This window comes from Bos mutus, chromosome 19 (genome assembly GCF_027580195.1).
Source record: "Bos mutus isolate GX-2022 chromosome 19, NWIPB_WYAK_1.1, whole genome shotgun sequence".
Classification (NCBI taxonomy): Eukaryota; Metazoa; Chordata; class Mammalia; order Artiodactyla; family Bovidae; genus Bos; species Bos mutus.
The window spans coordinates 23,351,026-23,371,277 of record NC_091635.1 but is presented as its reverse complement, the minus strand read 5'-3'; the positions used below and the strand labels follow the sequence as shown (position 1 = coordinate 23,371,277).

At 52.3% G+C, this 20,252-nt stretch overlaps 1 protein-coding gene across 2 annotated transcripts in view; it reads left to right on the top strand.

Annotated features, from left to right (window-relative positions):
- Positions 1–454: 454 nt before the first annotated feature.
- Positions 455–20,252, top strand: part of ITGA3 (integrin subunit alpha 3) — a 32,255-nt gene continuing 12,457 nt past the window's right edge. The window contains exons 1-13 of one of the 2 annotated variants that reach the window (XM_070389705.1): positions 455–489; positions 906–1,134; positions 8,409–8,536; positions 8,863–8,939; positions 10,648–10,897; positions 12,410–12,496; positions 12,866–13,073; positions 13,536–13,732; positions 16,103–16,191; positions 16,317–16,453; positions 16,616–16,702; positions 19,718–19,785; positions 19,859–19,995. In XM_070389705.1, coding sequence (XP_070245806.1) covers positions 929–1,134; positions 8,409–8,536; positions 8,863–8,939; positions 10,648–10,897; positions 12,410–12,496; positions 12,866–13,073; positions 13,536–13,732; positions 16,103–16,191; positions 16,317–16,453; positions 16,616–16,702; positions 19,718–19,785; positions 19,859–19,995 — 1,671 coding nt within the window. In that variant the 5' untranslated portion in view covers positions 455–489; positions 906–928. Of the gene's footprint in view, positions 490–516; positions 1,135–8,408; positions 8,537–8,862; positions 8,940–10,647; positions 10,898–12,409; positions 12,497–12,865; positions 13,074–13,535; positions 13,733–16,102; positions 16,192–16,316; positions 16,454–16,615; positions 16,703–19,717; positions 19,786–19,858; positions 19,996–20,252 lie in introns of those variants that run through there. The other variant, XM_005890331.3, reaches the window with a different exon arrangement.

Genomic DNA, 20,252 nt, shown 5'->3' with positions numbered 1-20,252 from the left:
AAGTGGGTAAAAGAAAAAAATCTTGACAAGGAAGGCGAAGGGGCTGGGTACCAGGAAGAACGCTCAGAGACCGCTAACCTCTCAGGGACTCACAGCGCGGCGGAGGAGAGTAGAGCCTTCCAGCCTGCGGCTTGCTGACATTGGTTCCCAGATGCGCCAATGCCGGGGCTCTCCAGCCGGACCCACAGAGGTGGCCGCGCCCGGAACGGCCTCTCCAGCGGCCGCAGCAAAGCAGCGGGACAAATCCCACCGCCGGCCCCGCCCGTCCAATCCATCTTGCTCGGGAAGCGACGCTTCTCTGGAGGAGCAAGCGAAGGGGAGGGGAAATCCAAGCTTTTGGGGTCTCCCGACAGGTGTTTGGGGGAGAGGGCGGAGCCGGCTCAGGAAGGATGAGGGAGGGGCGGTGCTGCCCCTTTAAGAGGCGGCGGCCGAGCCGGGACCTTTTCTCTTTCCCCGGAAGGAAAGCTTAGTCCTGGCTGGGCGCGCAAGGTGGGGAGGTGCGGGGCTGGGCGTGGGGAGGCGGGGCGCGTGCGGGGGGACACCCCTCCTTCCTGCCTTCCTTGCGGTGGACTGGTCTGCCTGCTCAGATCCGCCACCGAACCCGGATCGGAGGCGACTGTGTGGCCAAGTGGGCGCGGCCGGTGCGAGCTGAGGGGCAGGGTGCCCCGGGCAGGGGGGAGGTGACCCGGGACAGTGCAGGCGGGAGAATAGACCCGCGGACCTCCGAGGGAAATCGGAGCGTTCAGACCGTGAGCGGATGTAAAATTGACCAAGTCTGGGGGCCAGAAACTGATCAGCGCTGCGGGGCTTAACTACGCGGCCGGCGGGAGCGTTCTCCGGTGGCGCGGGGGAGCAGGTGAACAGGTCCTCACTCCCAGCTCCACGCCCTCACGCGCTCTCGCCAGGAGCCAGGTTCCCGCCGGCAGCCATGGGCCCCGGCCCCAGCCGTGCCGCCGGCGTCCTACGCCCGTTGCTCGGCATGCTCGCCTTGATGGTGGCCGCAAGCAACCGCGCCGCCTCCGCCTTCAACCTGGACACCCGATTCCTGGTGGTGAAGGAGGCCGGGAACCCGGGCAGCCTCTTCGGTTACTCGGTCGCCCTCCATCGGCAGACAGAGCGACAGCAGCGCTACCTGTAAGTGAAATTGGCCGGACTGGGGTGGGAGGGAGAGTGTGAGCACAGGCTGCAGATCTCGAGCTGAGTCCGAGCCCTAGGGCCCGGTGGCTTCCAGGCTCGCAGGCCGTCGGCTTTGGGGAACGAAGATTGAGAGGGCGGGGACCTAGGCAGCTCTCCTGCTGCTGAAGCTTGGCGGGAAATAGAGGGATTGGAAGTGGGATGGGGGCAGTAATCATTTGCAAGTGCTGACCTGGCCAGAACCTGTCTAGACTCAGCCCCTCGGCCTTTTAAACCTCTGTTGAGAATAGAAGTGGAGTCCCCGTTTCCTGAGACCCCTCCCATTCAATGAACCAGGAATTTAGTGTACCGAATGCCTCATCTCTCCAAGGCTGGGAACTGGGGAAAACTGCAAGATAAATGCCTTTCCCCTTTCCCGGGAAGAACCTATGGGGATATGCATTTAAGCCCGCCCCCACCTCACACTTAGTGTGTGGCCCCGCCAGCCACACCCTGCGCAGAACCAGACTGGAGGGCCTTCTCAAGTGCTTGGTGGTTGGAGAGAGAGGTGACGGCGAGTCTGGGTGGCTGGAGCTGTCCAGGCGCTCCTTCAGACCCCTTGAGGATGCAGAAGTAGCAGTGAGAGGAGGAGCTGTCCCGACTCCCCCTTGGTTTCCTGCACCCCACCCCCACACCCCCGCAGTGATGCCCTCCCACTAGACGTCTCTGTCTCCTCGCATTCCACGGATTCATGTTGAATCTTCAAACCTGAGTGTGTTTGTTTTGGTTTCAGGAGGGAAATAGTGTTTTTCTCTTCTGGTCTCCTTCCCCAACATCTGCAAGGAGAAGGAGGGGAAAGAGCTAGACAGAGAAGAGAGACGGGAAGGAGACACATCCAGCTGCTTATGTTGTGCCCCCCACCCTATATCATGCCCAGAGGGGCGTGTCCAAGTTTGAGAAGTTTCTCTGCGTGGGCTCAGTGTGCTGAGGTTGGCAGGTGGAGGAAAAGGGCAGCTGGGGAAGGTGAGGCTGTCCAGGAGGGAAGGCTGTTAGGACAGCGCAGGCAGGCCTTCTTTGGGCTCTTCTGTTTGACTTACTGAGATGTCAAACCCTGCCGAGCAAGAGGACAGGGTCAGATAAAAAGTGTGTTGAAACCTTTTCCAATTCTGGCTGGAACCTGCAGAAACTTGAGGAAGTTGGAATGTCCAAAGTCCAGACTCTGCCTCAGCCTTGGCCCCTGCCCTGCTGGCCCGGCCCCTGCCCAGTCTACCTGCCTATTTGGCCTCAATTCCATCTGGCTTTTGCAGAGGTTAGGGCCACCACACCCTTCCCAACCTGGGCCCAGCGGCTGTCGTCTGGCCTTAGCCAATTCTCCATCTTTTGGAGACCCTAAGTGACCATCAGCTTAAGTTTCTATATTAGTGCTCTTTCTGTCCCAGCCCAGAAAAAGATTTTCAGATTTTCATTGCTGAATCAACATAATATAAGGCAATGTAGTGTAAAGAGAACATCACAAAAGCAAGGGTAGGTAATGGAAAGCTGGAGGAAATAATAGATTCTGTAATATGCAATACTCCCCCCCCCCCGCCTTTTTTTATTTTTATTTACTGCTATGTGACCTTAAGCAGGATATTTCCATTTTCTGGGCCCATTTTCCCGAGAAAGGGGTTCAGTCTGGATCTATATTTGCCTTCCTGCCTCTGTTGGTGTGTAAAAGGCAACTTGGCATTGTGGAGAAAGAAGAGGCTCCCAATCCCATTACCAGTTTCCCATCTAGAATCTGTCACTAATACCTGACTCTTCACATATTAGGGCACTTTCTTCATGGGGGTAATAGTGAGGTTTTAAGGAGATGATTTGGGGTAAACACTGCATCACCTGAGGGCTCTTGTGCTAACCAAGGGCCTCACACAAGGTGACTTAGTGGAGGAGTCCTACTTTTCTTCCTAGGTAGCTAGAGACGGCATTAGGCCTTTCAGGAGCCCAGAAGTTTCTAAAACTGATGAATCTCAGAGTGACAGGTAGTTCTAGATACTGTTCTGGGTGACTCGTTTGGTTGGGTATCTTCAGTCTTTCCAGGGGTGATTCTACATCTTGGCTCATCTCTTCCTCTCACTGAATTCTGCCCCATGACCCTTAGGCAGAACCAGCTGGGCCAGCTGGGCTTAGCTGCGGCCAGCTGGGCTTAGCTGCAGCCAGCTGTGTAGCCAGATGTAAACAGCTGCTGAGTACACAGCTCAGGGGAACCAGCAAGTCAGGTGGCAGTCTTATATTCTGTTAGCTTCAAAGTCCCTTTGGAAAATGGGGGAAGGTTCATGATCCTGAACAAAGTCTGAGCCTGGAGTTCCCTGCAGATTTTCAGGAGATACAGGGACCCTGGAAAGTGTATGCAAAGTCATGCATGTCTGTGCATTGTTCTGGAGCCAGGAGGGGGGAAAGCATAGCTTTCATTATATTCTCAAAGAAGGCCTTATTGTAGTAATGGTTAAAAATGAAGGTGTGTCTTTGTTCCCCATCACCTTCATCTCTAGACTAAGGTTCGTGCCCACAATATCAGAGGCTTACTCTAACCCCGGCCCCAATTTCCCAGTCCCTGGAATCTCCAGTTTCCTGGTGATCAGAAGCAGGGCAGGGAAGGGGAGAGGACCAGGGTGCTTTGGGCTTCTTAGTGAGATATGTGAGGACCCCCGGGGAAGCAGAGGGACTATTTCTCTGGTCACAGACCTCCCCTGCTTTCCCCTGGTACCTGTTCTGTCATTCCCTCCTGGGAATCCAGGTGTCCTGGCCTGACCTGACCTTGTAGACTATGGGAGATACCTCTGGGGCCTTTGCATGGAAATGAGGGTGTTTGGGAAGCCTGGGGTGGGGGTAGCCACAGCTCCTGGAAGATGAGGTCATACCTGAGGTAGACAGGAACCAGGCTTACTTGTTCTCCTAAAACATGTTTCCCTGGGTAGGGCAGGCACCTGGCAGCCTGCAAGGCTCGTGCCAGAGGAAATGGGCAGAGCAGCTGTGGCTGCAAGCAGAAGGCCTGGATCCGTAGCGTCCTTTCTCTCTGGCTTTCTCCAATGACCAGGCCAGGCCAAGGGGCTTAAAACTGGATGGGAGGTAGGGGCAGCCTGATCTTGTAGAAAATGAAGTGAAAAGGGCTTGGTCAGAACTAACAGCAAGAGGGATTGAGGTTAGATGACATGAAAAATGACCTAAGGGATCAGATGTGGGAAAAAAATACTAAGGAGCCAGAGAAAGGGAGAAGAAATGAGAAAAAGTCTTGTTCTTTATTATTGGAGACTTGAGCAAGGCCTCGTTCTCCTGTCCTCTCTCATTCTCTCATTTCCCCAGCTTGGTGCTGGGATTCTAGGCTGAGTCACCAGAGGGTAAAGGGGACTGGGGGCAGCTGGAGAGGACGAAGAGGCTGCAGTTTCAGCTAACACAGGAGTGGCCTCTGGGGACATGGCTAATTCAGGCAGAGGGTTGGCACAGAGCTGGGATTCAGGCATCAGAGAGCTGCCCCCTACCCCACTGCCCCCCACCCCACCCAAGCACTCAGAGCTGGAGTGGGACCCTCCCTAACTGGCTTTCTGGCCAAAGGAGTAAGGCATGGGGGCCCATGGCCTGAGTGTTGGACTCGCTGGCCCCTCAGTGTTAACTGAAGCCTTTCCGCTGGGGCCACCCCAGTGCCTGCCTGAGGTGATGAGTCTGGGAAGTTGAATCTTATGGGCTGTTTCTCTGAACATCATCCCACCCCAGTATGCCCCATGGAGACTTCTCTGGGGTGAACTGACTGGTGCCCTGACACCCCTGGGCCCTGTTCCCCAGCTTCCTTTGATTCTGTTGCTTTCTACTTGGCTGTTGCATTAGCTTTGATCTGCCCCAGGAAGAGTGATGGGGTGGGGGGGGGGAGTGGCAGGAGTGAGAAAGGGCTTCTCTGGACTTGGAGCCCAGGGGCCTCTACAAAGTCCAGGAGGGGCTGTCTGGCTGGAGCCAAAAAGTAGGGTGAAAAGGCAGCTATTTGAAAGCCCTTGAGAGGTCATTTTACTCATTCTGGAGGGGCACCCGCTCCAACCCAGTCCAGCCTGACTTTAGGAGAGAGGCTGTCCAATCTCCTTTCTCCCTTGCTGCAAGAGCTGAACAAAGTATCCCGCCTTGCGTCCCACTTCTGACCGCTGCCGGGAGGGTGACCTCAGTGGTGGTCTGGGAGGGATCAGCTTCTGATCTGATCTGATCTGGACCAGATCCAACAGCAGGAGCAGTGTGCTCATTTGCTTAGTAACTTACATTCATTTACAACAGCAACGAAAAGATCTTTCCCACCCTCTGGATTTTCCCACACCTGACTGTGGCTGGAGGAAGCTGGACCCGGCCCTCTGCACACCCTCCTTCCCCTTCTATTCCCAGTCCTCTGGCTGTGGATCCATTGGATCCTGGGCTGGGAGCCAGAGGGCCTTAAAGGGCCTCTAAGCAGGCCAAGTAGGAGCTAAAAATACTCCAGGGAGGTGGGGGGAGCACCTTGTGGAATCTCTGGGGAGGGAGGGGTCTGGGATGCAGGGCTAGGGTTAGGGTCTTGCCCACTGCCCCTCAGTGGGCACAGGCTGGTGCAGGTGAGAGTGGAAAGGGTATAGGTAGTAAGGGGTTTTATGTCAATCCGATTGCTCTTCATGCCCAGCTCTGCCTTCTCTGTACCACAGGAGGCTAAGAGGAGGGGGTCCCTCACGCCACTCCCTCTAAGATGAGGCTGCTGGGAGGGTGTGGCCACCTGCTCCTCAACCATTCCAGCACTTAAACTTGGGCCTGGAAAGCCGCAGGCATAGCAACACTTCCCTTGCACTGCTCGCCCTGGAATGCAGTCTGGGTTCTCCAGGGACCCCTGGCCCACTGAGGCCTGGACCCACCCCTTCAAGGTCATGTAGCCAACCCCCAGCTGCTACCTCCAGCCAAATCTGAGCTCCCACCCTCGAATGACTAGCTGCCAGTAGCCCGCTGACCTGACTGATGGCCTGGTGTCTTTCGGCCCCAGAAGTGTTACTTCCACATTACCCTCTGCCCTGTCCAAACACCTGAACTAGTCTGCCCAGTGTGCTCTGCTTTAGATCCCCTCATCTGGCAGGGCAGAAATTCCTGGGTCCCCAGAGCAAGGCCTGGGGGTGTGCTGGGGCCATCCTGGTGCCACAAGAAAGCAGAACCACCGTGCTCACATGGGCCTCGGCTTCATAGTCAGAAGGCCCTTCTAAAGAATGAAACCACTGCTCCCGCAACCATCCTGGAGGCTGGTGGGGCAGCTGCTGGCCCATTTTACAGATGAGGCACTCATGGCTCAGAGGTAAAGGAAATTGTCCATTGAGGCAGAACACACCTAGAACCAGACCCCTCAGCTCCAAGGCTGAAATATTCCTTTTCCACAGGTAGCGGCTCCCCGCTCTCACCTATCAGGCACACTGGGGGCAGATGTCTACAGGTGGTGAGGCCATGGGCTCACTAGGTACCCGCCTCAGCCCAGACCAAGGATGACTAACAGGGCCTGGCTGCCACGCTGGTCCCCTGCCAGCCCTTCTGTTGGAGTTGCCCGCCCTGCTTTGCATAGAGAAGCTGCACCCCTGCTCTTAGGAACTGTTCTCCAGGGTGAGGTCTGAGCTGAGGTGTGAGGTGCAGGCAGCGGTCCCTTCACGGCACCCCCAGGCAGCGCATTCCTGATACCCAGTGGGCGGAAGCACCCAGGCCCCAGCATGCCCAGGCCTGGCGCTGCCCATTCCCTGCCGCCCTCTCTCTCAGGTCCCAGGCAGGAGCTGCAGGCAGGGCTGTTGTTTTGCATATCCAGGCTCTAACAGGAGGCCTGGTGCCCCAATTCTGAGTTGGGAGCCTCAGGAACCAGCATTGCCAGGGCAGATGGAGGAGTACCTGGGAGATGTCTGCTACCCAGGAGGCAGGGTCCAGCAAGATTGAGGAGGTGGTCTTGGCAGAATGTCCAAAGGCTGCTGACAGATGATGCTGGGAGAGCAAGGGGTGGTAGAGCTGGGTTCTTAAACCACGATGTGAATATTTGGGGTGTATGTTAAATATACAGGTTCCAGGGCTCTACCCTCAGATTCAACTCAGGCTGTCTGTGGTGGGCTGAGGAATTTGCCTGTTGAACAAATATCGCAGGGATTTTTTATTCTAGTGGTCCAAGAACTACCTTTTGAGAGAATGTGTCAAGGCTGGTCACTTGCCTTCCTCTCCTCTAGTCACCTGTCTGGTATGGGATGGGCTGCTGGAGCCCTAAGAACCCTTGTAGGGACTTGCAGGTGGCATCCCTAAAGATGGGCTCCAGGCAGACTGGGGACAAGGTGACTGAAGTCCTCATTCACCCCGACTCTCATGCTCACCCTTCTGCCCAAGTGTCAGGTACTCAGCTCTCCTGCCGTCACCCCCATACCTCATAAATCTGTCTCAACATGGTAGGAAGGGGGCGAGAAAACACTCCAGGGTCACTTAAGGACCCTGCTGACTCAGCTCACCCAGCTGTGGTTTGGGGTCAGTTGTCCTTTCCTGCCCACATTCTTCAGACCACCCCAAGATCTAAGTCCTCCGACGACTTAAAGAGGTAGGACCCAGGCCTCCAACTATCCACCCCTCCCCACCACCTCACACATTCTTTCCTCAGATCTCTGGAAGTTTGAATCTTGTGCCAAGACAACGCCGCCTTCTTCTTTTCCCATCTACCTTCATCTCAGAAGCCAAGCGTTCTTTCCCCAAACCAGATCTGCTTATGTCAGTCAGATACCGAAACAGTCCTTCCAAACCCAGATCTCGCCATGTTTCTGCCTTGCTTAAAATCCCTCCACAGCTTCCCTTCTCACCCTGTCCTCTTGTTCCTCCCCATGTTTCTGGCCTCCAGCTGTACCGAGGGCCTTGCAGATCCCTGAGTCACCCTCTTGCTCACAATTCCTGGCTCTTGCACATGTCAGACCTCAGCCTGCAGTGCCCCTCCTCCCCTTCTTTACCTGGTGAGCCCTGGGCATCATCCTCAGGCTCAGGCCAAGGTACTCTTCTGTGAGCCTCCCTGATTGCCCCCCATGCAGAGTCGGGGCTGGTTTGCTCCCTGCTTTCCTCTCATGAGGCACTGACCACAGGTGTCTGTCTCCTTGCCTGCCTTCCCCACCCTGGGCACTCCTTGAGGGAGGGGCACGGAGCCATTCATCTCCTGCCCTCAGAGCCTGGCACAGAGCAGATGCTCGGTACACGTACATCAAGCAGTGAGTTGTTTGAAGCAGGCTTTGGCGAGTATGAGCCTGAGTCTACTACCTTCTTGCCCCCAGGCTCCTGGCTGGTGCCCCCCGGGACCTCGCTGTGCCTGATGGCTATACCAACCGGACTGGTGCTGTGTACCTGTGCCCACTCACTGCCCACAAGAATGACTGTGAGCGGATGGACATCAAGGAGAAAAGTGAGAAGAGGGCTTTAGGAACTGGTGCTGGGTCAGGAGCCTGATGGAGGAGGCAGCACAGAGAGAATGACTAGAAGAGACAGAAGGCTCAGCTGGGCAGTTTCAAGTGCTTTCTTGTCCAGCTGGGAAGATGGAGCCCTAGGGGAGAGTGGGACCAGATGGGATTTGTGGAGCTCAGACTGTGATGGGCTGGGGAAGGTAGGGAGGGAGGGCGGCCCTGTTGGAGTGGGAGATTTGGGAGGGACCAACTCCTGCCCTCTGGAGGCTCTCGATGCCTAGAGGATGGGATGAGGTGCCCTAGCTCATGAGCCCTCTCATGCCCACAGGTAACCCTAACCACATCATTGAGGACATGTGGCTCGGCGTGACTGTGGCCAGCCAGGGTCCTGCAGGCAGAGTCCTGGTAAGTCGGGGCTCGCCGTCGGATCCCCCTCCAGACGTCTCCTTTCATCTCCCGGGAGCTGCAGAGGGAAGCAGAGAGCAGGAGAAGGGACCTTGGTGCATGAGCTTGCAAATGTCGATTTCTGCAGCTGTATGTCTCCATGGACATGTGTGTCCCTTCATCTTGCACTGTGGCAGGGAGATGGGGAGGGTGTCTGGCGCTCTCCCAAGGGCCAGCCTGGGTCCTTTCTGAATCACCCATTCCCCACCCCGGGGTGGGGGCGGTGCTCACCCTTTGTGGGAATGAGTTGAAGGGACTACGAGATGGAAAGGGCAGAGAGAGCCTCAGGCAATGTGGCCTGGCCGCACTCCTTCCGGGGACGCCAGCTGACGGAAGAAGCACAGCCCTTCTGCCCCAGCTCATCCGGCTTGGGTTGGGGGCCACTCCCTGCTGTCACTTGTCACCTCCAGCCTGCATTCATCAGTGCTGGCCCCTGGGATCTCAATTTTTGAGTCCCAGATAGACAAGTTATTTTTCATTTTTAAATTCATGTAACATTTACATACAGTGAATGTACAGATTTTAAGTTTCAGTTGAGTTTTGGCAAATTATAAACCCAAGTAATCAACACCCATTAAAGAAATAGCATACTTACATCACTTCGGACAGTACACTCCTTTTCAGTCACTTGTCACCCCCATAGTCATCACTGTTGTGATTTCTGTCACCTTTGAACACTGTTGTAAGCTCCGGGTTTGACCAGCTCACTGAAACACCGTTTCTAGTCTCTTATACGGATGGTGGGTCCAGAGCTCCACCTAAGTCAGTCTAGACCTTGGGTCCTTCCACAGCCTTCTACTTGCCCATCCATTCATTCAGTTCGTTTTTAGTGAGCATGTCCTGCTTGCCAACACTAGAAACTTCCCAGTGACTCGGCAGCAAGAGCTAGGTCTGGTTCTGGGTTTCTTCTGGCCCCTGGCTGTTTTACAAATACCCTATTATTGATTTGCCCAATAAACTTTAATGGAGCACCTCTCATGTGCCGGGAGAAGCTTTGAGAGAGGCAGCACAGTCTGGTGCTTAAGAGCTTGACCCCGGAGCCCGACAGCCTTGGATTGAATATCCCCTGCCTCTCTCTGGATGTGAGGTTGCTTATTTCTCTGTGCTTCAGTGTCCTTATCTAAAATGAGGAAGTAATTATCCCTAGCCCATAGAGCTGGTAGGAGGCTTAAGAGAATTAATATGCAAAAAGCTCAGACTTGTGTCTGGTATATACTTACTAAGTAAGTAAGCACTCAGTAAGTATTAGCTACTGCTGTGGTGGTGGTGGTTGTTATTCTAATATTGATCCGTTTATTAAGAGGGCAGGATCATCAGGGGACAACAGAGAAGCAACTTCCTAACCTGCTCTGTGTCTAGCTCCTTTTAGACCCAAGAACCTGAGCCCCACATCCCCTCATCCTTTTCCCTTTTTATTTTGCCGAGATCTCTAAGCCACTCTCAAAATCCAGTACCTTCTGGTCTTCCAAAAAGTGTTTCTAACCCTCAGAGCAGGTTTTGGAATTCTGGAAAGGCAATGCGGGTCCAGGCATTTCTATGGGAAGAGAGAAAAGCCAGGAGACCTCTTTCCACTCCTCTCCTGCAAAAGTAGAGGTGCACGGGGCCGTGGAGACTCCGTTCCTGAGTCCCCACTGTGGGCTTAGCTGTGTGTGTTGGGGGGGGTCCCCAGGTCTGTGCCCACCGCTACACCCAGGTGCTGTGGTCCGGGTCAGAGGACCAGCGGCGCATGGTGGGCAAGTGCTATGTGAGAGGCAACGACCTGGAGCTGGACGCCAGGGATGACTGGCAGACCTACCACAACGAGATGTGCAACAGCAACACTGACTACCTGGAGACGGGCATGTGCCAGCTGGGCACCAGCGGCGGCTTCACCCAAAACACCGTGTACTTTGGCGCTCCTGGTGCCTACAACTGGAAAGGTGGGGATTGTGGGGGAAGGGAAGAAGAGCAGAGACCACCACCCCTGTTAGGCCCTGAAGCAGCCTGTCAGAGCTTCCACACAAGAGGGCAGAGGAGAGCATGCCCTTGCCAACATCAGCAACCACCTCTGCTATTTTAAAGTGCTTTCTAGGTACCAGAGGTCCACCTATTATCTTAATTAATCTTAAAATGCAAGTATTATTATACCCATTTTACAGAAAACTGAGCCTTGGAGAAGTAAAATAAATTGCCCAAGGCCAGTAGTAAGTCCTGAAATGTGTATTGGAATGTAGGTCCCTCTAATGCCAGGTTAACCATTTAAAAACTTGTTAAAAAATAAAACACATCCCTGGTACAACTACTAAATGGTACAGTAAAATAAACAGGAAGAGCGCCCTTCTTCTCCCACATCTCCCTTGTCCCATTTCCCAGTGTATACTGCTAAGTGTCTTGTGGGTCCTTCCAGACCTGTTTTAGAATATATAGGTATCTTAAGAAACACACATACCCACACAGAAAATAATTTTAAATGTATTGTTCTGCTACTTCCTCTTCATGTATCAATAAATTTGGGGCATGTTTTCATGTCAGTGCATACAAGGCAATCTTTTGAGAGGGCTGCAGAGTATTTTCTTGTATCAAAACTCATGCTTGATTCTGCCACACCACATACTGACTTTCAGGCATCTGACGGCTCACACACCGTCCACCTGCCTCTCTCCACCACAGGCTGTAGCAACAGTGACCTCTTTTCCCTTACTGCACCTACTGTTGCAGAATCAACAAGCAGAGGGAGGCCAGAATCTTGTTCTTTTTTTTTTTAATTGCAGTATAGTTGATGTACAATATTATGTTAGTTTCAGGTGTATAACATGGTGATCAGCATTTAAGTACATTGTAAAATGATCACCCCTATAAGCCAAGAAACCATCTGTCACCCTTCAAAGTGATTACATTATTATTGACTATATTTCTTATGTGGCATGTTACATCCCAGTGATTTATTTGTTTTGTCCTCTTGACTAACAGGTTGCCCAGGGCATAGTCACAGCTCTGGGCTCACCTGAGGCTGAGGCCTCTGCTCACTCTGCTAGTCTTATCTCCCACTCCTTGGCAGGGCCAAGGTACTCTCCAGCAGCAGCCTGGGAGGCAGGGGAAAGTAGGTAGCCCGAGTCTGGGGACAGGATTAGGAGAAGATAATGGTGTGAGTCTGGCTTCGTTGACTAGGGTGGGAGAAATGTCATCTATTGATAGTATGCCGGTACCCAGATGACTGGATTCCAGCCATGACTGGACATCCCTGAGCCTCCATCCCTGAGCCTCACTTTTCTCATCTGCAAAATGGGGTCATCATGCTAGCTCAGAATTGTTAAAATAAAGAGTAAGTGATTTTCAAATGGCAAAGTACTCACAGATAAAAGGGGTTATTATTATCCTTATCTGGAGGGGGGGCTGGACATAGTGGAGAAAAGGAGTGGTGACTTATACCCCCTCCTCAAATCTTTGTGAAGGAAACAGCTACATGATTCAGCGGAAGGACTGGGATTTGTCTGAATATAGTTACAAGGACCCAGAGGACCAAGGAAACCTCTATATTGGTGAGTCCAGTTGTAGTGGCCCTTTGGTGGGGAGGAGAAAGGGGGCTCAGTCCCTGGCACACTGGTCCTCTCCCCTTCAGTGTCTGTGGAGTAGAGAGGCCAGACTGCACTGAGACCAGTAGCATTCAGTTCAGCTAGCACACACTTACTGAGCACCAGCTGTATACTCCACCCAGAGGCAGAGTCACAACCCTCATGGAGTTCATGGTCAGAGTACGGTCAGGACTTGGGGCTGGGTATCCAAGGTCCACTTTCTTGCCCAACTTAGAATAGAGGAATAGAAGATAATGGGGGATCCTGGGAGATGACCAGAGTACAAGGGGACCAACCTTACTGGAGTCTCAATTGACCACCTTCCCCCCATCCCAGGCTACACGATGCAGGTGGGCAGTGCCATCTTGCACCCCACAAACATCACCATTGTGACAGGTGCTCCGCGGCACCAACATGTGGGCGCTGTCTTTTTGCTGAGCCAGGAAGCAGGTGGAGACTTGCGGAGGAGGCAGGTGCTGGAGGGCACGCAGGTGGGAGCCTATTTTGGCAGTGCCATTGCCCTGGCAGACCTGAACAATGATGGGTAAGAATCCAGGGACATTTCTCTGGGGCCAGGGAGAATGATGAGGGGGTGGGCTTGCACAAGTGAGGGCAGAGAAATAGAGGTTTGCAACTGTGTGTTTTTTTGCATGTTGTTTGCAGGGATTTACAAATCAGTTCTGCATGTTGATTTGCAATCAGACTTTATGGGATTTGGACTTTATGGGTTTGCATGTCAATTTCGTGATGCCTGCATCTCACTGACTGTGCCTGTCATTTGTATGGCCCTGGTGGATATGAGCTGTTTGGGTGTGATCTGTCTGTACATGGCTTTTCCACAACCTGTGTTTTCTATTAGATTGGTCACAATGACCCTTCCTTGTCCTTCCCACAACCTATGGCCAGAGGCATCACTTGTAGAGTTGTGTGCCCTGCCTGGCGCAGTTGTGTCTGCTAAATAACAGTTTGCTGCGTGTTCCATCTCCCCTCCTTCTTTCCTTTGCAGGTGGCAGGACCTCCTGGTGGGTGCCCCCTATTACTTTGAGCGGAAAGAGGAAGTAGGGGGTGCGATTTATATCTTCATGAACCAGGCAGGCACCTCCTTCCCAGACCACCCCTCCCTCCTTCTTCATGGCCCCAGTCGCTCCGCCTTCGGCTTCTCTGTGGCAAGCATTGGTGACGTCAACCAAGACGGATTCCAGGGTATGAGCCAGCACTCCCGGCCCAGCACCCGCTGACTGAGAGCCAACTGCATACCAGGCTTGATAGGGCCCAAAAAGGAGACAGACTCGGGCCCAGGTCTGGGGAGCTCACAGCAGTGCAGAGGGAGCCCCCAGGGGTGAGCTCAGTAGGCCTCCTGGAACAGTGGACATACCATTGGGCATCAAAGGCCAGGCTGAGTGTACACAGTGGTGGGAACAGAAGGGGCAAAATGTGAGTGTGGTCCATTTGGCTGATGTGAGGTGTTCACATCAGAGATGTGGCTGGAGAGGTAGTGTGGGGATGGGGTGGACACACTGAAAACCAGGCAGCAAAGCTAGGGCCTTATGCTTGGGTTACGGTAGAGGGGTGTCCGGAAAGATTTGAGGGCAGAGGTGTGACATGATAGCTTGGTACCCTGAAAGATGATTCTGGAGGGAGATGTGGGCTGGATGGAGGTGGGGAGCAAGGCTAGGGATGTTAAGATCAAGAATATAGTATTACCTATGGCTGATTCATGTTGATGTACGGTAGAGACCAATACAATATTAAAAAGCAATTATCCTGGTGGCTCAGATGGTAAAGCATCTGCCTGCAATGTGGGAGACCCGGGTTCAATCCCTGGGTTGGGAAGATCCCCTGGAGAAGGAAATTGCAACCCACTCCAGTACTCTTGCCTGGAAAATTCCGTGGACTGAGGAGCCTGGTAGGCTACAGTCCATGGGGTCGCAAAGAGTCAGACACAACTGAGCGACTTCACTTTCACTTTCATCCTCCAATTAAAAATTTAAAAAAGAATATCGGAGAAGGCAATGGCACCCCACTCCAGTACTCTTGCCTGGAAAATCCCATGGATGGAGGAGCCTGGTAGGCTGCAGTCCATGGGGTCACTAGGAGTCAGACACGACTGAGGGACTTCACTTTCACTTTTCACTTTCATGCATTGGAGAAAGAAATGGCAACCCACTCCAGTGTTCTTGCCTGGAGAATCCCAGGGACGGGGAGCCTGGTGGGCTGCCGTCTCTGGGGTCGCACAGGGTCGGACACGACTGAAGCGAGTTAGCATAGCACAGCATAGCATTACTGTACCAGGTGTGGGACTTCCCTGGTGGTCCAGTGGTTAAGAATCCGTCTTGCAATGCAGGGAACATGGATTCAGTCCCTGGTCGGAGAACTAAGATCATGCTGAGGGGCAACTAAGCCCACATGTCACAACTAGAGAACCTGCATTCTGCAACTAAGACCCGATGCAGCCAAAAAAAAAAAAAAAAAAAAAAATATATATAGTATACCAGGTGTGGATGTTAAGCACAGGGACATGGTAGAAGTTCTGGATATAGGGGATGCCAATTACTATTCTGCTGGACTTGGAGACCAATCAGACCTTGCATGTCAAGGAGAGGGATAAATCAAGGGGTTTAGCTTGGTTGCCATGGGAGCACCTGGCTTATCTGGAAGTCATTTCTCTGACAACCTCAATTTCCCAGAATATATCTGAAAACCAAAAGGAAGGCAGAGGAACCTCTCAAGAGCCAAAATAGGTGCTAGAAAGTTCAGTTAATGAAGCCCAAGCACTTACGGATCGAAGAGTTGCCCAGTTGTCACTCAAGATCTACTTATTCTTCCTTTGCCTACTTTTCCTACAAGCTTGACTTTCTAATTACCTAGGCCATATCAGATCAAAAGCAGCAAACTAGAAAGTTTAAGAAGACAAAACATCTTGGAGTTATTTTGTGGAAATAATGGTTAGAATTTAACAAGAAAAGTTATAGTGTTGTGATGAAAATCCCAGCCCCCACTATTAGACATAGGCTCAAACAGCCTCTTCTCTACTTATTAGCTGTCCGACTTTAAGTTTTCTGAGCCTATTTTCTCATCTGTGAAGTGGGGACAGTATTACCTACTGCCAGCACTCTTGTGAGGACTGGATGAGATGAGTGTTTGAGAACTATCTGGCAAAGTCACAAATGGGGAACACCTGCTTTTGTGACCCTGCTCTTAAATGTCATGAGAAGAACCAGGTGTCTGGAGGGGTGGTTGACAGGGGAGAAGGAAGGCACAGTAATAAGGGAAAACAAATAGCCAGTGGTCAGGAATCTGGGGTCTAGACCTGCCGGAGACATTAACTTGCTATGTGACTTTGGTAAGTCACTTCCCTCTCCTGGGCCTAATTTCCCATATATAAAAGGAGGCAATTGGGTGCCTAATGGTCCCAGTTTTAATCCTAAGTTACAGAACTCTGTTCCCTGATGCTCTGAGCACTGCTTGACAGGGAGGTCATGCCATGCTGGGCTCTGTGGCCTGGAGCATAGGACTGGAAAACCATGGGGCCCATAGTACCCGGGGTGACCCTGAACTATCTCTCTTTCCCAGACATTGCTGTGGGAGCCCCATTCGAGGGCTTGGGCAAAGTGTACATCTACCATGGCAGCTCCAGGGGGCTCCTCAGACAGCCCCAGCAGGTACAGACGGCCAGGGACAGAGGCACCTTCTTCCTTTTCCTCACACACTCCTGCCTATTCCCCATGGGCCCCACTCTGTAGAACCTTCCCCAGAGCCTGTCCCCACCGCCTCCCCCTGCCCCCAGGTAATCCATGGAGAGCAGCTGGGACTGCCTGGCTTGGCCACCTTTGGCTACTCCCTGAGTGGGCAGATGGACGTGGATGAGAACTTCTACCCAGACCTGCTGGTGGGGAGCCTGTCAGACCGCATCGTGCTGCTGAGGTGAGCCAGGGCAACGGTGGATGGGGACCTCTCTCTTCCGCCCCTGCCTGCATGGAGCCCCAGCTCTGTCCACCTTCAGAATCAGGTCCATACAAGCCTGAGCCCTGACCCTGGCCTGGCCTGGGGTGGGCCTGAGGCGCTGATGTCTGGTTTTCTATGCAGGGCCCGGCCTGTCATCAACATCCTCCACAAGACCTTGGTAGCCAAGCCGTCCATACTGGACCCTGCATTCTGCACGGCCACCTCCTGGTGAGACCCTCTGGCCCCAGTCTGCCCATTCATTCCTCCTGATGTTTGGGAAGCCCAGGAGGGACCCTGGCTTTCAAAACCCTTGCCTGGCAACTCCTGATACCCCACCATTAAAGAGTTGATGCTTGGGAAAGCATTGCGCTCCCCACTCAACCTCATTAAAGAGCAAAATTCCTTGCTAATGGGTGAACTGTGGGGGTAGGGGGGCAGGTAGGGCATGGTGGTTGGAGCTCTGGTCTGCTTGGTTCAGATTCCAGCCTTGCCCACTGCAATGGGAGGGATGGGCTCTAGGGAGTAGCAATATTAATATCCAATTCACAGAAACTAACACAACACTGTAAAGCAACTATACTCCAGTAAAATTTTTTTTTTAAATATATAATCAATTTACAGGGTGGTTGTGATAATCAAATGAGATAATGTACAAAAAGCCCTTAGCATAAAGTGAAAGTGAAGTCGCTCAGTCATGTCTGACTGTTTGCGACCCCGTGGACTGTAGCCCACCAGGCTCCTCCGTCCATGGGATTCTCCAGGCAAGAATACTGGAGTGGGTTGCCATTTCCTTCTCCAGGGGATCTTCCCGACCAGGGATCGAACCCAGGTCTCCCGCATTGCAGATGCTTTAACCTCTGAGCCACCAGGGAAGCCCTTAGCATCAGTTCAGTTCGGTTCAGTCGCTCAGTCGTGTCCGACTCTTTGTGACCCCATGATCACAGCACACCAGGCCTCCCTGTCCATCACCATCTCCCGGAGTTCACTCAAACTCACGTCCATTGAGTCAGTGATGCCATCCAGCCATCTCATCCTCTGTCGTCCCCTTCTCCTCCTGCCCCCAATCCCTCCCAGCATCAGTCTTTTCCAATGAGTCAACACTTCACATGAGGTGGCCAAAGTACTGGAGTTTCAGCTTTAGCATCATTCCTTCCAAAGAAATCCGAGGGCTGATCTCCTTCAGAATGGACTGCTTGGATCTCCTTGCAGTCCAAGGGACTCTCAAGAGTCTTCTCCAATACCACAGTTCAAAAGCATCAATTCTTCGGCGCTCAGCCTTCTTCACAGTCCAACTCTCACATCCATACATGACCACAGGAAAAACCATAGCCTTGACTAGATGGACCTTTGTTGGCAAAGTAATGTCTCTGCTTTTGAATATGCTATCTAGGTTGGTCATAACTTTCCTTCCAAGGAGTAAGCGTCTTTTAATTTCATGGCTGCAGTCACCATCTGCAGTGATTTTGGAGCCCCCCAAAATAAAGTCTGACACTGTTTCCACTGTTTCCCCATCTATTTCCCATGAAGTGATGGGACCGGATGCCATGATCTTCGTTTTCTGCATGTTGAACTTTAAGCCAACTTTTTCACTCTCCACTTTCACTTTCATCAAGAGGCTTTTTAGTTCCTCTTCACTTTCTGCCATAAGGGTGGTGTCATCTGCATATCTGAGGTTATTGATATTTCTCCCGGCAGTCTTGATTCCAGCTTGTGTTTCTTCCAGTCCAGTGTTTCTCATGATGTACTCTGCATAGAAGTTAAATAAGCAGGGTGACAGTATACAGCCTTGACGTACTCTTTTTCCTATTTGGAACCAGTCTGTTGTTCCATGTCCAGTTCTAACTGTTGCTTCCTGACCTGCATACAGATTTCTCAAGAGGCAGGTCAGGTGGTCTGGTATTCCCATCTCTTTCAGAATTTTCCACAGTTTGTTGTGATCCACACAGTCAAAGGCTTTGGCATAGTCAATAAAGCAGAAATAGATGTTTTTCTGGAACTCTATTGCTTTTTCCATGATCCAGCAGATGTTGGCAATTTGATCTCTGGTTCCTCTGCCTTTTCTAAAACCAGCTTGAACATCAGGAAGTTCACGGTCCACATATTGCTGAAGCCTGGCTTGGAGAATTTTGAGCATTACTTTACTCGCATGTGAGATGAGTACAATTGTGCAGTAGTTTGAGCATTCTTTGGCATTGCCTTTCTTTGGGATTAGAATGAAAATGGACCTTTTCCAGTCCTGTGGCCACTGCTGAGTTTTCCAGATTTGCTGGCATATTGAGTGCAGCACTTTCACAGCATCATCTTTCAGGATTTGAATAGCTCAACTGGAATTCCATCACCTCCACTAGCTTTGTTCGTAGTGATGCTTTCTAAGGCCCACTTGACTTCATATTCCAGGATGACTGGCTCTAGGTCAGTGATCACACTATCGTGATTATCTGGGTCGTGAAGATCTTTTTTGTACCGTTCTTCTGTGTTTTCTTGCCACCTCTTCTTAATATCTTCTGCTTCTGTTAGGTCCATACCATTTCTGTCCTTTATCGAGCCCATCTTTGCATGAAATGTTCCCTTGGTATCTCTAATTTTCTTGAAGAGATCTCTAGTCTTTCCCATTGTGTTGTTTTCCTCTATTTCTTTGCATTGATCGCTGAGGAAGGCTTTCTTATCTCTTCTTGCTATTCTTTGGAACTCTGCATTCAGATGCTTATGTCTTTCCTTTGCTCCTTTGCTTTTCGCTTGTCTTCTTTTCACATCTATTTGTAAGGCCTCCCCAGACAGCCATTTTGCTTGTTTGCATTTTGTGCTCTGTAAATCCTAAGTGCTCAAAAAACATAGTTGCTAAGATGGTTACAATAATGACAGTGATGACCCCAAGGTCTATTAGTGAATGAGGATAATGGATCAGAAAGCTGAGGGAGATGGAGTAGGGAAGCAGCGGGTGGTGGGGAAAGAGATCTGGACTGGGGATCCTGCCCAAGACTAGGCTGGGCCAACACCTGGCTTCAGGCAACTCCTTTAGTCTCAGGACCTCAGTTTCCCCATTGGTGCCTTCTAAGCTTGTTTTCTATGGCCCGAAGAGACCAGGGACACCCCAGCCCAGCTCTGTGGACTCCTCAGTTTTGTCTCTGTCTTTCCCCCAAAGACCCTGTTTCCTCTTGCCCAGTAAAGCGGGTGAGAGCTGGGACCTGGGTATCTGGGTTCCACCGTGACCTGACCCTCCTGTATGTCCCCCACCCTCAACAGTGTGCAGGTGGAGCTGTGCTTTGCTTACAACCAGAGTGCAGGCAACCCCAACTACAGGCGGAACATCAGTGAGTGCTGGGCTGCAGGGCGAGGGGGGGCACGCTCACCTGGTCACTTGCTGACCAGCCTGTGCACCCACAGCCCTGGCCTACACGCTGGAGGCTGACCGGGACCGCCGCCCACCCCGACTCCACTTTGCACGCAGCCAGTCAGCTGTCTTCCACGGCTTCTTCTCCATGCCTGAGATGCGCTGCCAGACACTGGAGCTGCTCCTGATGGTGAGGGAGGGGGTGAGGGGCAGTGCATTGACTCCATGGTCCCAGGAGGAGGTAACTCCATGGGCCCAGGAGAGTTCCCGAGGTCAAGGGTGAGGGCATGAGTTCTCTCCAGAGACAAGGGTGGTAGATTGGCCTGGAAGGTCATAGGTAAGTGGAGGCTACAGTGCACAGCATCCAGCCCATGGTAGAGAACAGAGACCTTTGGAGCAGGGATGGGGGCCAAAGAGAAGTATGTGAGATTTTTAGCTTGTCTCTGG